General features: G+C 40.3%; 1 protein-coding gene across 1 annotated transcript; it reads right to left on the reverse strand.

The window, feature by feature from the left end:
• Nucleotides 1-1098: 1098 nt before the first annotated feature.
• On the reverse strand, nucleotides 1099-13140 carry LOC110963181 (glyceraldehyde-3-phosphate dehydrogenase-like). Its single transcript, XM_051955253.1, is given in 18 exon segments — nucleotides 1099-1430; nucleotides 1741-1838; nucleotides 2352-2392; nucleotides 2395-2434; nucleotides 2795-2847; nucleotides 2850-2872; nucleotides 3041-3126; nucleotides 3128-3193; nucleotides 4099-4128; nucleotides 4130-4181; nucleotides 4292-4338; nucleotides 4340-4390; nucleotides 4393-4410; nucleotides 4911-4998; nucleotides 5082-5194; nucleotides 5538-5599; nucleotides 5602-5636; nucleotides 13112-13140. Coding segments are annotated over 18 exon segments (996 nt in total). The 5' UTR covers nucleotides 13135-13140; the 3' UTR covers nucleotides 1099-1360.
• Between the last annotated feature and the right edge of the window lie 3805 nt (nucleotides 13141-16945).

The following is a 16945-nucleotide window of genomic DNA, read 5'->3' on the forward strand; positions in this document are numbered from 1 at the left end:
TCTAGAAGACACTGGTCTGGAAGGCTAAGAACTTTTGACTGAGGGAGCTGGATGAAGAACTTTATTCATGTCACCGATTCGGTCGAATGCAACTGACAGAAAGTTCTGCCATCATATTCTTTATACAAACTGAAAGCATCTGCTAGATTTCACCAAGTCTGTTATTTTCTCCCGATTAATTTACGTAAATGAAAAGTGACACAAACCACCAAATGGTTGTTTAAAGCATTAGAGGAGTTTAATTTCCTACGACTTGAACGTAGCATGCGCACATACAGCCTCTCCCTCACCCCCTCTAACCTCCCCCCTCTTAACATTACGAAGAAACGCCCCCCTCCAGAAACTTGCGTAGGACTCGTGAAGTTGTCTTTTACGGCTGGGTCCCCCTGGATCTTTATCTGCCATTATGTGAAAAAAGATGAGCAAAACAAGTCGCCAGCTAACTACGAAGCTATACCAAAGCAACACATACAGAAAACGCGCAAGTCCAAGGAAACTGACAGGAAAGGGAGCAAACCAAACGCCTCGGTCCGAGCGCGTTGATTAGCCGATGTTTCCAGGTCCTGCCATGTCCAGTTTTTTTTTTTTTTTAAAATTCTTTGAGACCATACATACAAGTCCACTAAAAGTCAGTATATTCATTTTATGTGAATCAGACAAATTAAACAAAAACATCCTCCATAATGCCTTTAAGGAACAGTGAAAGTGACAATTTGAGAATTAAATGACACGACTTGTATGAAGTTGTCAGTCAAACATCTGACCAGCCTCCTGCTACATTTCAATATTTTGTGCTAAACTCCAGGTCACTTTTCAGGACTAGAATAAAAACTGCTTTGATTTCTGCCTGAAAACATGACGTTTTAAATGATTAATAAACCCCTAATTTAAAAATGGAGTGACATAAGACTGATATTCCCACTAATGATGGAATCTTTGGAGAAGATTATTTTCCAGCCGTTCAGCAGAGCAACAAGTAATGCATGCTTTGGATGGACATTAGAGGCTGGAGAAAGCAGCAACAAGTATTCACCTACAGTCTAGAAAAGCTGTGTTCTGTATAGCAAGCACAAAATAAAAATCACAAAGTTGCATGTCTTTCACAAACTGAGGAATTTATTTTCTTGGTAAGTGCAAAGGAGCCACCGTGCATGTTTGGTGCAACACGACCATTCAGCAGAATCCGGCTCAGTGGTGGAACGTCTTCTGAACAATCCTCACCGCTGAGCAGGACAGAGGTGACTGCATCATATAAAAAGGTCAGAAGATTTGCTCCCGGGACGGATGGCGCTGCATCCAGTTACAGGTGAAGGAACAGGGAATCATGGGAAGGAACGACAAGTCTCGACTAGACAGGACTTTACTCCTTGGTGAACATGTGCTGGACCAGATCGCAGACACGGTTGCTGTAGCCGAACTCGTTGTCGTACCTGCAGAGGAGAGATAAGGGCGGTTAAAGAGATACTTAAGAGAAAAAGCACCTCATTACAGGGAGTCATGGTCTTGATTGGGGGGCATCAACATCTTATTAAAAGCAAATTTCATGGCCCTTGTATCAATATATGTGGAAACAAAGCAACCAAATGATACTCAAGTGAGAAGATCAGTACTAGGAACTCTTCTTCAGTGGTATATAAACCTTGGTCAGCTGATGATTAAATATGGATTCATTTTAACACCGAGGATAAAATGGCTGCTGACATGAGAAGGAACCGGCTACTGAATGCATCCCAAACTCACCATGAAACCAGCTTGACAAAGTGGTCGTTGAGGGCGATGCCAGCACCGGCATCAAAGATTGAGGAGCGAGGGTCGCTGTTGAAGTCTGTGGACACAACCTGAGGACAAAGAAATAAGTCAGGTAAACGATCCGTCTTCTGACTACATCTACCCTCTGACCTACCACAATGGTAGCATCCTCAAATTGCATGTTATCTTAAATAAAAATGAAGACAAAAAAGTGCTTTAAAAAAAAAAAGCACCATTGATCATAGAAAGAAGCTGCTCAGAGCTTCAACTAACCGTCCTTGCACAACTCATCTGTGGCTGCAGTTTCATTCCGAAATTTAACAATCTAAGCTTAAGACTAATGACTTTCAGACTGAATGGCAGGGTGTGTTTAAAAGAGCAGAAAGATGTAATGCAAGTAAAGTTGAAGACTTTAGTCCTCTTTACTTCCATGCATGTTGAGTCGTTTCTATAGAGGTGCAGGACTTCATATTGCAGCAAAACTTGGCCTCAGGGAAGAAAATTGTGGAAATATTAAAAGACATGCTGCCATCTTGTGGTTCCAACATACACCTACATCATTTGCATCCTCCCGTTAGTTAAAAAGAATTCCTTTTTCTCACCTGGTCCTCTGTGTATCCAAGGAATCCCTTCATGGGGCCTCAGCGGCGGCCTTGACGACCTTCTTGATGTCGTCATACTTGGCCTGATGAATAAAAAGAGTTAGAATGTCAGGATTTATCACAGAAATTCTCAAAAACACTGTATGAAACAGTTGAGACTTCATGCAGCAAAGGATTTGTCCAAATGGAACTCAAACCCAGACACATTAACTCTTCACACATCCATTTGATTAGACAAGTAAGAACATGTCAAGTAATCTTCAAAGACCATTTCTTTCAGTGCTGGACCTTTTCATGATGGATGATTTGGCACAGAAATGGTATGAATATAAAAGTATTTTTAAAAGTTAAACAGCGTGCAGGAGTCTGAAACGAAGATGATTTTGCACCGACTTTGAGTGATCAATACTAAAGCTTCAGGTTGTGCATTATTAAATACTCACAGGCTTCTCCAGGCGGACAGTCAGGTCAACGACGGACACGTTGGGGGTGGGGCACGGAAAGCCATACCGGTCAGCTTGCTGTTCCAGGACAAACGTCAAATTTAAGAGATCAGAGATGATGTTCTTCCTCTGAACAGCCCCAACACTGATTCTTTTCCTGCTACATAAGGGGGGGCTCATCTACTGGTCAGAGCTAAATTTCTATTTACTTCCATTTTGTTAACCCAAGAGTAAACGTGAAGTTACCCGTTGAGCTCGGGGACGACCTTGCCAACAGCCTTGGCAGCTCCGGTGGAGGCGGGGATGATGTTCTGGGCAGCACCACGTCCGTCCTCTCCACAGCTTGCCGGAGGGACCGTCAACTGTCTTCTGTGTGGCAGTGACAGCGTGGACTGTGCTCTGGAAGCATCAGAACAGACAAATCCAAGATGACGGGGCTGTTTTATCACAGATACAAGTCTCCTCACTTGTCACTCATGTCTTAGCTCCTCACAACAAGACATGACTGTGGATTAAGTTAGTCCTGACTGAGGCCTGTGACATGCTGCACACCTGTACTGAACCAACAGGTATTTAGACAACTTGTTAAACAACTTCCAGATAAAACTCGTTTCCTCACTCTGATCCTCCTTTCTCCTAGAAAGGCTAGAATAGCTTTACTGAAGATCAAGAATCTTATATGGTTACTTTTGAAGAATATCAGTTTCAACTTTGAGAAGTTCTGTAGCAGAGTTTAAGCATCTTTGACTTCCTTACATGAAGCTGAAATCTTGACCTTTTTTAACTAGTTCTATATTTATGTACATCTTTGTAGCAGCTCTAACTTAAAGCCTTTGTCTTCCCTGATTATATCCAATTCTAAGAGGTTATTCCGTTTACGAATTTTGTCATTTTTCTTTTTTCAATTATTTGGTTTACTTTATCTCATGTTAGGTTTTATGCAGCATTTTAAGTGTGAAATGCCATATGAATTATGATATTGCTAATCTCATTTGCCTTTTTTGCAGTTGAGAAAATGACAATTTGATTGCTTGATAATTACCAATCAGGCATTTCTGATTCTTTTTTGCTTTATAAATGAAGACCCAAATCCCAAATTCTGATCTGAGCAATTCAGATTCATGACAATACATTATTAACACATATTTTATAAACCAACAAATTGGACTGAATCTAAAGTTGCCTGATGAAATAATCTTTCCTCTTGTGACCCGCTGGCTAAAGTTTCCGTGTCCTCAGATGAACCAGAATGAGCGGTTTCTGCAGTTTGCAATTTTAATCAGTCAAGTGTTTCAGTCGTTTACCATGAGACCCTCAACGATGCCGAAGTTGTCCGTTGATGACCTTGGCGAGGGGAGCCAGGCAGTTGTCGTGGCAGGAAGCGTTGCTATGGAGACAAAACAATCATTCAAGTTACAAAGTTAACTTGATACAGAATGCAAGAGGTGCAGATGTAGTCGCAGCTAAAATCACACCTGGAGTCTAAACACAACTCACCTGACAACCTTCATGGAGTTGTCGTACTTCTCGTGGTTGACGCCCATCCACGAACATGGGAGCGTCAGCGCTGGGAGCAGAGATCACCACCCTCTTGGCGCGCCGCCCTTCAGGTGAGCCTAGAAGTAAGAGTCTGACATGTAATTTGAGGAAACGACACATGATGCCTTCTGAAGATATAGCATACCAGTTCACAATATAGAATGTGGAGCATTTTTTTCACATTACAGAATCCACCCTTTACTGGACAGGTATATGGAAGATAATCTTTTAACAGATGAGGGTAATAATAATAATAAAAAAAAAGGAAAACAGCAAATTACTTTCATTTGTACCCTTCCAAACCCCAAAAGCATCCCATTAATACCATGCCATTTATTTGAGCAATAAACTGCAAAATTATTCAAAATTTTAACTTTCTGACGGTCTTGAAACACTCATCTGTAATGTGCTGTCCTGTCTGGAACTTTAACCAATCCAAGCTTAAAATTGTGACATCTCATTGAAGTGACACTTCTAAGCATTTGAAATGTGAAATAATTGCAATCTGAATAACCCAGATCCTGTAAAAAAAAAAAAACTGATTCAAAGTCAGCCTGGAGCAAGCTGGTGAACTTACAGAGGCCTTCTCGATGGTGGTGAACACACCGGTAGACTCAACAACGTAGTCGACGGCAGCATCGCTCCATTTGATGTTGGCAGGGTCCCTCCTGAACAGAACCACAAACAGGGGGAGGTTAACAGCATCCTGGGAACGAAGACGCTAAAGACTCCTAAAAGGCATCGATACGTACTCGTGGAGACCATGATTGACATGTTGCCGATGATCAGCTTGCCGCCCTCTGCCTTCACCTCTCCGTGTTTCCACACACCGTGAGTGGAGTCATACTTGAACATGTAGACCTGCAGGAGGAGACGACCGGATGAGCTTCACGTTTAAAAAGAAAAAATATAAAGATCACTCCAAGCTTCTATAGAGGAACACTTGTGTGACTGAGAAGCCAAAATCTCCAAAACCTCATTACCTTCTCCCTCTTAATGTCTGTCTCAGAAGCCAAAAACGATGCTAGCGACTAATCCTATTAAACTTGCCCTCGTTTGAGGAAAAGCCATAATCCAGGAGGAACATTTTTGCCTAAATTTCATTGCAAAAGGCTCAAAAAAGTGAAGCCTGAGACATTTGGAAAGCTGGCAGGTAGACAATATGCTAAAATAGATCCCTGTTAAGCACTTTATGTCTTCTCACCATGTAGTCCAGGTCGATGAAGGGGTCGTTGATGGCCACCACCTCGACCTTGCCACGGTGGCGGCGGCACGGGTCACCAGACGGCCGATACGTCCGAATCTGAAACGCAATGAGAAGGCTGTCAGCAAAGAGCAACTGGGAAAGTGAGCACAAACCAACCAGACTAGAAACAGAAGATTTGAGCAGTTTCTAAAAGTAATAATAAATCAAACATCTTAACTCCTGGACCTGTTCATGCCTCAAATAGACTTTCAGTGTCTGCCAAACCCAGCTTGGCCCTTTAGGCTCCAAATGCTTGAATTCATCCAACCAAGAGTTTTAAATTCCTCGTTTCTTGTCACACCCTCCCTACACACTGCATCTCTGACCAGCAGGTGGCCCTCAAACCAAAACTACAGAAACGATTCCCTGCAGAGGACAGCCAGGCCATACAAGGCCTGCCAACCTTGGCTGAAGATAACAATTGTTGGCACCGGCAGCCGAAAGCCTGTTTAGGCCGAATATGGCCGCCATCAGAGCAGGTCAAAGAGTGAACGTCTGAAAGCAGAGAGGGGAGCAAATGTTCAGTCAGGAGACGGTTCAAGTACAGTCGAATGTCCGATTTTGATAAAAACCACATCAGTCATACTTGAGAGGAAGGAAGAGGTTTTAAAAAGACATTCGAATCCTAAAACCCAGCAGCAGGCTTGAAAAGAATTCACTTTAAAGAAATAAAAAATAATCTTTCAGTCAAACTATAAAACAATTGTTGTATTCTTACATTTCTGACACCCCTTGAACTCATCAGCCGTGACGTGGTTTCATTTGGAAACTAAACTCACCGAAGAGAAAAAAAAAAAAAAAAAAAAAAAAGTTCTCACTAGATTGTGTGAAAAATGTAAAATTCTGCACTCCTCTGCAGACCAGACATAAACTAACCGTGACATCACCCGTTTGTTTCAACGCCAAGAAAATGAAGCCCAGATTTTGCTACTTCCTGGTCGCCGTTTTGGATTTTTTGGAGCCAGTAAAAAGCGTCATCAAACAGGCTGGACCGGAGAGCAACTAGGGGCAGGATTGGCTGAGGACTCTTATCCCGCCCACATTTTACCGCAGAGGCTTCTGTTGCTGTCTATCAAGTATAGCCACGCCCCCTGGCTCCGCCAACTTTAATGATTTAGTTAAAATTCAGTATTGATTTATTTTAAGATCGGCCACCTGATCTCTCATTTTGACCATGAAAACTAAAAAATCCTGAGCTGTAGAACATCAGTCTATCAAATTTTATTTTTTCCAAAAATGAATTGGGGTCTATGGAGAAGAAGCTTTTTGGAGCCAACCCTAGCGGACGGCGTGATATTGGAAGTTTGACACTTCCAGGTTGGCTTCAATTCTGGAGCCAGATGCTACGTCCATCTTTATATACAGTCTATGGTGCAGACGTGAATCCATGACTGAGTCAGATGCAGCAAACAGTCATGTGACCCAAAAAAAAAAAAGAACATTTTCGGTTGAACTGCAGGCTGTGTTTACACCGAGAAGAGCGGATATAGGTGTTTAAAATGTGCAGGATTTATATTGCAGTGAAAAATGAGGAAAAAGGGGCTAGAAACACCGAGAATCTGCTTGAGGATTCAGAGAGTTAACCAACATCACTTAGCGGTTTTAGATGAGGTAATTATCTGTGACAAATATATAAACACAGCAAAAGTCACTGGTTATTGGAAAGTAGTATAGGGACAATTCAGGATTAATAATCTAATGCCTTGCTCAAAGTCACAGCTGGTTTGAGGATAAAAGTTGAATACAGGACGCCTCAGAGATGAATGTAATCTGTGCTTCACATGTTGAGTCCCGTTATGCAACACAGCCAGTCTCCAGGAGTCACATTACACAGTTTGTGTTGTCGTGAGACAGTTTGAAACTTTAGCCCGTGACAAGACACAATCACAGCGGGAACCTAAAATAGGAAGCTCAGGGTCTCTGCAGAAAGGTCAAGAGTGCACTGAGGAGGAGCCGGGTTTGGCAACCAGGATGTCTGATGGACGGACACCGATAAGACTTAGTCTGCTAAATAAATGTCACACAGATGAGAGTTCTAAAAAGGGATTCAGTGTTTAGTTCTGATGTACAGGTAAGTAATAATTGAATTAAAGCAACCCCAAGCTGCAAGTCTATTCTGGAATTAGAACCTCAGCATGCGTCCTACAGACCAGAGAACAATGTCAGAAAATGTCAAGAGTCACTTGAAGATGGACGGGACATTTGCCGGACGACACGCGTGATCTCAAGCTTGCGCCTTCTGAAATACTGACGACATGTTTCCCCTAACAACTAATTTAATTCATCTAGAAAATAGACAAATTTGCAATGGAAATGTTTAGTTAGTTCCTAAGGTTTATGTCAGACTAACTTTTGATTCCATATATATTTGACCAGTCAAAGATTTTCATAAATTGTGTTGGATTAACATGCAGCCAAGAATAAGACAATAGTTTAACATCCTGGGGAGAAAACATCAAAACCACTTTATTGGACTAAAATAAACCACTCACTCCAACCAGTGTGTAAAACTAAAAATTCTGCTCTCAGTGCAACCATGAAACCAGTGACTCAGAGAACAACAATCACATGAGAAACATTTAGAGTTTAACTGAACTACAGGCTGTGTTCTCACTTCAACTGTGCCACATTTCAGTTCCCTACATCTAGTCCTGGTTGTTCTGGTTCCATAGAGGTGCAGGAGTTTAATCTGCAGTGAAACAAGAGTCCACAGTGAGGAAAACTGACAGGTGCAGAACACACCCCGAAACTGTCAGGAGTTCAGGGAGTTGAGACATCCAACATTAAACTGGGATGACAAATAATAGGGAATAGTTCACAGTGGACAAAAAAAAAAAAAAGCGACAGACGTGAAATCAGTGAGTTTATCCGCCGCTGCTGGGCTTCATCCTCCCTGCAGGGAACATGTTCCTCCTCTGGGAACATCTAACACCTCACAGGCCAAAACTGACAATTTATTCTGGTCCAGATCATTCTTTTTGTAGAGCTGAGGGTTAGAAAAACTCAAATCAATTTGTGCCTGTCTGCACAGGACATGAGAGGAAAGCGCCAGCAGGAAGGCAGTTTCCCTTGGTTTGTTTTGGGAAGAAACCAAGCAGCCAGAAGGCCAGAATGGACCGGAGCCCATCTTCTGTTTCGCTGTTGGCGCTGGTACCGGTCCAGGATCAAGGAGCTAAATCTCCCTGTAGCTCGAGAGCAGCTGCTTCACAAGAGAAGCAGAGAGGGAACGTTTCAGCCCGAGCAGCGTCCTGCACACCACCGGCCCGACGACCTCCGACCTTCAGCCGAAAGGTTAGGGAGTTAAAATTAGAGGAGGGGAGAATAAAAGGAATGTGACAGCTGAGGAGAGCAGCGATACAAACAGAGAGGGGGTTGGAGGGTCTGAAAGGGTGTGGAAGAAGAGGACGCCAACTGTGACACCACAACACCACCCGGCTATAAATAACCTGAGAATAGACGTGTCCAGAGTCCTGTGCTGCATTTAGAGGCTCAGAGGAGACGCTCAGACAGACCTGCAGCTCACTTCAAGACACCCTGTCAAACCAAAATAAAAAATAAAAAAAAACTGAAAGGAACTTTAAATATTTGGGGTTTTAATTTTGTTGGATAATCCATCCAATTTATCACACAAAGTTTCTTTAAAGGTGATTCAGGTCATTTCACATGTTCAATTAGTTTATCAATAAAAAGGTCTTTATTTCAACAGTTAACCCATAACCTGGCAGCATTTCTGAAACACATGCAGGCCTTAAAAAGCTGCCAAAATGACAATTTACCAGCAAGAAACTGCAAAAACAGAACGACGGTCTTTGAACTACTCATTTGTGTCTTGTTGCATTGCAGAACTTAACCAAATCTAAAAATCATAATGTTGAATTAAAATCACTTTAGTCTACAGGTTTCATTTAGAAAATTACCAAAAAAAAAAACACTTGTGGTAAAAACTAAACTTTGAGCTTCTCGGTGCAACTGAAGCCATTTGGCTCTAGCTCAGTTAGTCATGTGATTTTAAAAAAAAAAAAAAAAAAAAGACAGGACCTTTTCAGTTGAACTGCAGGCTGTTTACAAAAAGCATAAAGAGTAAGGAAACCAGTTAATTAAAAAACCAAACCGTATATACAGAATGTAGTGCGTTTTTTCCCAGTGTTCATACCACCTGTGGACACGATCATTATTTTTGTTGGATTTATGAAATTCCAAGTGTGTCACTGTGCTCAGAAGACATTTGAGTTCTTTGCTTCTAGTCGTGGTTGTTCTGAGGTTCAGGACTTAATACTGCAGTAAAAAATGAGCCCACAGTGAGGAAAAAAATGTGACAGGAGCAAGAAAAAAATTAATAGAAAGCGCTTTGTGTTCAGAGAGTTAAAGAATATTGTAGATTTTCCTACATTTCCTTTATATTATGTTCACTTGGCAGATGCTTGTGTTCCAGCCCCAGACCCTTGGTCTTTTACTGCTCTGCTTGCAGGTCTCCAGCTGGGCGGAGCTATCATCAATTAACCAGCCACACCTGGGGAATGCATCAGGCTATATAAGCCAGCTGATCCAGAGGTCGCTCTGTCATTCTCTGGCTCTGCTTTGCCACCGTTTGCTGCCTCCCCATCTACTCCCCTTCTCTAGCCAGCCATGGGTCTTTGGTAGAATTTGGTTTTGTTTTACACTGACAAAACACACGACACATTCTCCACTACCACCACTGATTCTAACTACCACATCCCACTGTTAAGTTTCTTTATAAATAAATGATCTTCCGTTTCACTGAAACCCTCTGTGCATTTCCTCCTTTGCACAGTGGGCTGCTTGGCTTATTTTTTGGAAAAAATCTAATATCTTGGCTAAAAATCATCCCCTGGTAGTGATTGAGGGCTCATTTCAACCGCAATATACTTGGGAATACATCTAAAAAGATATCTTTAAATTATATTGAAAAGTTAAGGCTGCAGGGAGATTTTTCTAGACATAAGTGTAGGGTTCCACCGATGGAATTTGGAGATTAAACGTAAATTTGAAAGGAGAGACATATTGCCTTCAAATGTTTTATTAACTAATTCTATGCAGAGTAAATGACTACTTTACAAAAAACATAACAGTGAAACATGAAGTCTAAACTGGAAAAATCTACCAAATTTCAAGAATTTTTAATGAAATCTGCCCTAAATTGATGCCTTAAATGACCATTTTCAAAATTTGAAGACAGTTGTTACACTTAGACATCTAGAAGTCTTTTTATACTGCAAAGTTTGTGTATATTAGAAGTACTACTTACAATTTGGATACATACGTGTTAACATCAATCGCCCACACAGGGGAACTTAGACCTTCTTCAGTAAAATTTGATCTGTGAGAGTTGCCATAAGCCAGATTTTCTGACACTTGTATTTTTCAACACCTGACATCCTATTCTTTCAGAAAATATATACTTTCCCATATCTGGCTTATGGCAAGTGAAAATATTCTGGGTGGTACATGAAAATAGTCTCAGAAAAAAAAGTGAAAATTTACTATATTTTTTCAAACTTTGCAGAAATCTTCTAAATTTAAGCAATTAAGAAAATATGGAGCAGGTAAACCTGAATATTGTTACAATCTCAGGTAAAAATTATTAATTTCTCAAAAGAAATAGAATGAAAAGCTCAAATATCAATTTTTTTACGCCTGTGGAATGTGTCATTTCCTGAGATTCAAACTGGCCGAACTTTTAAAGAATAGACCGTTTGACTTGATTTTTTTGTTGTTGTTGAACTGGATTTTTATTCTACTATAAGAAAAACAAAAATAAAAGCAATTTGGAGGGGGTCAAATTTTCTAGATTTCCAGGTCCCAGCCCACTGGGCTTTGTTGCGACATCCAGAGCCGGTCGTAACACTTGTGTTTGATAGAATTTATATTTTAACCCCCACATGCATAAATATACAGAGGAATACGACATTCAATCTAACACCAGTATTCAGTCAACAAATCTATTTAACAGCACTAATATTTCAATTTACACATGGATAACGCATTTTCAGAAGCTCCTTTGTGCTTATGCAACCATTTTTAGTAATAGATTTGCATACAAATTATTTTTTCTTTTGAAGGAAGCCACAAAATCTAAAAAAAAAAAAAAGCAGCATAAAATTAACAGGTTTCTGGAGCCTATAGTGATCATTTAAGTTGCACATTTGATCTAACAAACAATCTAAATCCACAAAAGAAAATCAGCAAGTTCTAATATTTTTTTTAAAGCTGCTTGTTAAACCATTTCAGCTCTAATATGTACATGTGGCTCATTTTAAATATTTAATCCAGGCTATGAAGCACGTTTTCTGCCGTTCTGGTTCTTAAAAGCAAACCGACTTCATGCACTTGACAGAAAAACCCTCCTTCACTGATCTTCATCTCAAATTTCCTCTCACCGCCTCGCCGGCTCTCGTCTTGAAGTGAAATGATTAAAATCGGCTCTCAGATAATCACTGAGGGGTCACGGGGACGTTGTCCGGGTCCAGCGGCTCGAGGACATTTGCTCCCTCGACTACTGGATGCTTATAAGATCAGTGATTGAGGAAATGAAGCCTTTCCTGCTCGTGCCCTCACATCATATCACCGTGCACTGCAGCAGAGGCTCAAACAGAGACTGGTGCCAAGAAAGGAAAACGTTCGCCCAGCTGGTGGACGCCTGACGATGCAGGAGAGCCAGGTTTCTTTGGGTAGAATATAAAACACTAAAATTTGAAAGGCGAGTGGATTTGTGGTCAGTGTGTTGGTCTTCATGGTTTAAACATTGTCCTGTTAATATATTTTTGTTGATTACAGTTAGATTGCTGCTTTTTTAACATCTGCTTTAAAGTTTCATAAAGCAAGATCAAACTTCCTGCTCTTTGCAGCAGATTATTTGATTAATTGTTCAGTCTAGATACATTTAATAAATCCGTGTTTGCCAAATCCCAAGAGGACAAATGTTTTGTCCACAAAAAGGAGCAGAGAAACCAGAACACTTTTAGACAGCTGCAATCAAATAATTTAGTTTTATTTCTTAAATACTCAGTGATAAATTGATTGTCAAATTACTTAATTCAACAGCTGACATCCAGCTGATTAATCTTTGCAGTTCTGCTGGGCTTCCAACAGAACACATGAGGTTTATTCAGATTAGCGCTGCAGTGATTCATACTGAGAAAACTCAGCAGAAATGATTGATTTTACTCATTTTCTGAGGAAAATGTTTACATTTGTGGCTTGTAGTGCCTCAGATTTGCAGTAAACCGAACATCTCGTAGTTTTAGACAACTAAAGGCTGTAGGAAGCTATTATATTAGCAGCCCAGAGAAAGAAACCAGAAAATATTCACATTTTAGACACTATAATCAGAGAATTTAAATGTTTGTATTTTTAAAAAAAAGTTACTCAAACTAATTAACTGACACTTAAAGTAGTTGGTAATCAGTTTCATAGTTGATAACTAATTGATTGCAGGCCTGTAGCTGCAGAGAACCAGTGGTTCTTCCGCTTCACGTGAGCTTTAAAGCAAAGAAGAAAGTTGTAAAACTCACCCGTTGATTCCAATCTTCACCATTTTGTCTGATATGGTCTAGTCCTCACTGAAAGTTAAAAGTTCCACATTTAATTCATTTCTCTTCCAAAAACAGGCATGTCTCATTTTGTGAATGAGAACAAACACATAGGATCTGCAGAAACAAGTTGAAAAGGCTGCATGCCGCTCAATTAGAAGCACGAAACTCCTGCAGAGTTACGTTAGTGTTTCTCAATCAGCTCTAAAACCAAAGAGAGAAGAGGTGAGCAGTTCTACCGTTTGTGAAGGCTCCTCAGTCAGTGTGGTCCTCCGGGGAAGAACTGAAGTGGGGGACGAGCAGAGGACTAGCTGGGATTTATACCTGCTGAGGAGCGCTGCTGGCCACGCCCCCTCAACCGGGATACACATAACCACGCCCCCTGCTCAGAATGTCAAGGTCGGATGAAGCTGCCAGTTAAAGATATATTCTTTAACTGCATGAACAGGCTGCCACTAATTTACCATCCATGAATCTACCAAATATTTTACAGATAGTTTTCCTCCAAAAATGCAAAATGAGCAGAATGACAAACAAAGGTTGGTAGATTAAAGTGCAAAGCTATGGAGTTAAACCGGAAGCTTCAACTCCAAAAATCTCCAAAAGACTCTTAATAAAGTGAAAAAGTTTGATCTGTCTGTTACACAAAGTCACTTTGATAATAGTTTCAGGTTGTGTAGAAATGCAGCTTTTGCGTGTGATGAATTTGCACCATTTCTGGTGCAGTTCCACTAAATTTATCATCTTTCTGACTTGGTTCTTCAGGTTCTTGATGGGTCTAACTCAGGACTTTGGGGAGACCAGTCTAGAACCTTCCTTCTATCCTGATGGAACCATACCTTTACCACGTCTGATGAGTGTTTGGGCTCATTGTCTCGTTGAAACATCCAACCGTGTCCAAGATCAACCTTCTGCTGATGGTTTTAGGTTCTCCTGAAGAACGTGGAGATGATCCTCCTTCTTCATTGTTCTATTTACTTTGTGGAAAGCTCCAGTTCCACAGAGCATGATACTGCCACCACCATGCTTGATGGTAGGTTTGGTGTTCTTGGGGATAAAAAAAAAAACCTAAGACCTGCCTAAGACAATCTGAAACCCGTCCTGCAACTAAAACCAGGACCAAAATCAAAGCTAAACCGGTCCAAAAAAAATCAGTCAAATTACAGTCTGAAACCAGTCCTAAAAAGTAAAAAAAAAATCAGCATAAAGTCGAGGCCAAAGCCAAAACTAAACTATTGCCCCCATCACTCTGGAACAGGGTAAATCTGGACTCATCAGACCACATGACCTTCCATTGATCCAGACTTCAATCTTTATGCTACCTAGAAAACTGAAGCCTTTTTTCTGACTAGCCTCACTGATCAGTGGTTTTCTTAGGGCTACAGCTGTTTAGTCCCAATCCTCTGAGTTCCCTTTGCATCATGCATGTGGAAATGTTCTTACTTTGACTATTAAACAGCTGTGAGTTCTACTGTTGGTTTCCTACGATCATCTAAGAGTTTGTTCCTGAAAGATGATGGTTCTCCACCATCCTTCAGGTTTTAATGATGCGTTGGACGGTTCTTAACCTGATTTTAGTCGTTTCATCTCCTTGTTTGTTTACTTTGCTTGGTGCAGGCCAATAATTTGACCCTTCTGAGACAGATTAACATCCTTTCCATGACCACAGGACACGTCTTCCAACATGGTTGTTAATAAATGAGAAGCTCCTCACTGCATCAGCTAGGGTTAAAGAAGTTGTTTCATCACTGCAGAAATTATCCAAAGGAAGGATCTTACCTGTTTGCTCAGTTAAATCCATATTTATGTTGTTTTTGGCCAGGCAGTGTGTGGCATTACGAGAGGCACAATGTCTCATACTGATATACTTTCGTTTCTAACAGTGATTCATTTTGTCATGTGTAGTAGTAGTTTTGTTACATTTTTTGTGACATATAGTTTATGATTTAGTTTTTTAAAGTTAATGTGACACAACAAACTCAATTACTGAAACATTAAAGCAGGAAAACTGACATGTATGAAAGAGGAAAAGCTTAGATTTGGCTGAGACGCAGCTCAGGTTTGACTTGGCTTTTCTTTTGAACTTTGACTGATTCAGCTTCCTTGGATTTTACACGTGATACAGTGTTTTAAAAGTAAAATTAGACTTCTAAAGGTCACATTCTGAATAGACCCATCATTATTCTGACTGCTGCAAACACAACAAATACAATCATCTATTTCAGTGCCGCTGAATAAGAAATAAAGGACAGTGTCAATAAAAACACTAATGGACATTCATTACTTCACATACTCAGACATTTGAAAGAGTAAGAGGTCAGAACAGTGATGGAAAGCACTGCCCCCCCCCACCCCCGGCCTCCTGTCCAGGCTCATGCTCACCGTATGACAGCGCTGGTCATGTGATGCTGTTCTGTCCACTGCTATGTGATCCGCAGCACGCACGGACAGGGAAGGGAATGTCATGGCAGGTTCACTCAGGCTTCAGACCGCCACGGTCAGTTTAGTTTTCATCCCACTGCAGGTCAGTTTCAGATATTTAGCCAGAAATGTAACACTGAATGAGCTGAATGAGGCTCGGGGGGGAACAGAGCACAGTCAGTGACAGAATTCAGGAAATATGTAGCTGGAAAATTTGAATTAAAGAAAGAAAAGTCTTATTTAAAGTTCAGTATCTCCAGAAATATAAGCAATTTCTGAGGCCCCAACTTTCTATCATCATCACGACAGCTGTGAACTTTGGTGTTGATTTTTCAGAGAAGTTGGAATATTTTCAGCTTTCTGAAGTCTTTTTGCACATTTTGTAACATTAATGTAGCTAAATCCAAGTGGAACTGTTGGTTTTAAATGAACTAACATCTAAATATTCCTGAAAATAACGATGTAATCTGATAATATCGAAGCTAGCGTAGCTCCATGTGGAAATGTGAGATCTGTCTAAATGAAGCTGTATTTAATTAGGAAAATAGGACAAAATGACATTTCTAAAGGTAAATTTAAAACAATTCAATATTTGCTTTGCTTTAATTGAAGCTGTTATTTCAGAAAAACACAAATTTTCTCTGAGTTTTGCACCAGATTACACGCTTCTTTCTAGGAAATTACTTATCATCTGTGGATTGTTTTTTCTCAAATTACATTTTTGTCCGAAACATTAAATACTCCCTAAATGTCATGTTTTGTCTCCAACTCAGAAATGATCACATCTACAACCATCCACTAGAGGTTTTAGTGAATATTTAGCCAATATTAACACACTTTCAGGCAATATTTAAGGTTTTGTTCTGAAAGCTCGTGAACATTTATTCTTTTAATGATTTGTTCTAAATAATGATGTATAAATATTTGTTTTTCTTTAACAATAACAACTAATTCTACAAATCGATTCCCTGAACAGATGCAGGCGAATTTTGTATGAAATCTTGAATTGTTGTTTGGCTACAGTGTATAAGCGTTTTGCAGTTTTTCCCTCTTTTTTTAAGGGTCAGTGATCAAAATTTGTCATTTGCAGCAGCCACTTAATTATTCAGGTCAGTTGGAAACAGTTTTATCTGAGTCTGCACCAAATTTATTTCATGTCAAAAGATTATAAAATGTATTTAATGATAGAAAATGACTGTATTTCTATGTGATTTGTTTTGATTTCTGTATTTCAGCTGTTGAAACACTACTAGCGCTGTCCATCTCCAGGGTTTCTCTTGCAGAGCGACTGTCCAACTCTGTTCGTGGATAATCAGTCACAGATCAGAGCTCACATCCATCACATGCTGTCAGCACGCTGGTCAGACACAATGGAGCAACATCTGTCCAGTCTGT

Source organism: Acanthochromis polyacanthus, chromosome 11, assembly GCF_021347895.1.
Source record: "Acanthochromis polyacanthus isolate Apoly-LR-REF ecotype Palm Island chromosome 11, KAUST_Apoly_ChrSc, whole genome shotgun sequence".
NCBI lineage: Eukaryota > Metazoa > Chordata > Actinopteri > Pomacentridae > Acanthochromis > Acanthochromis polyacanthus.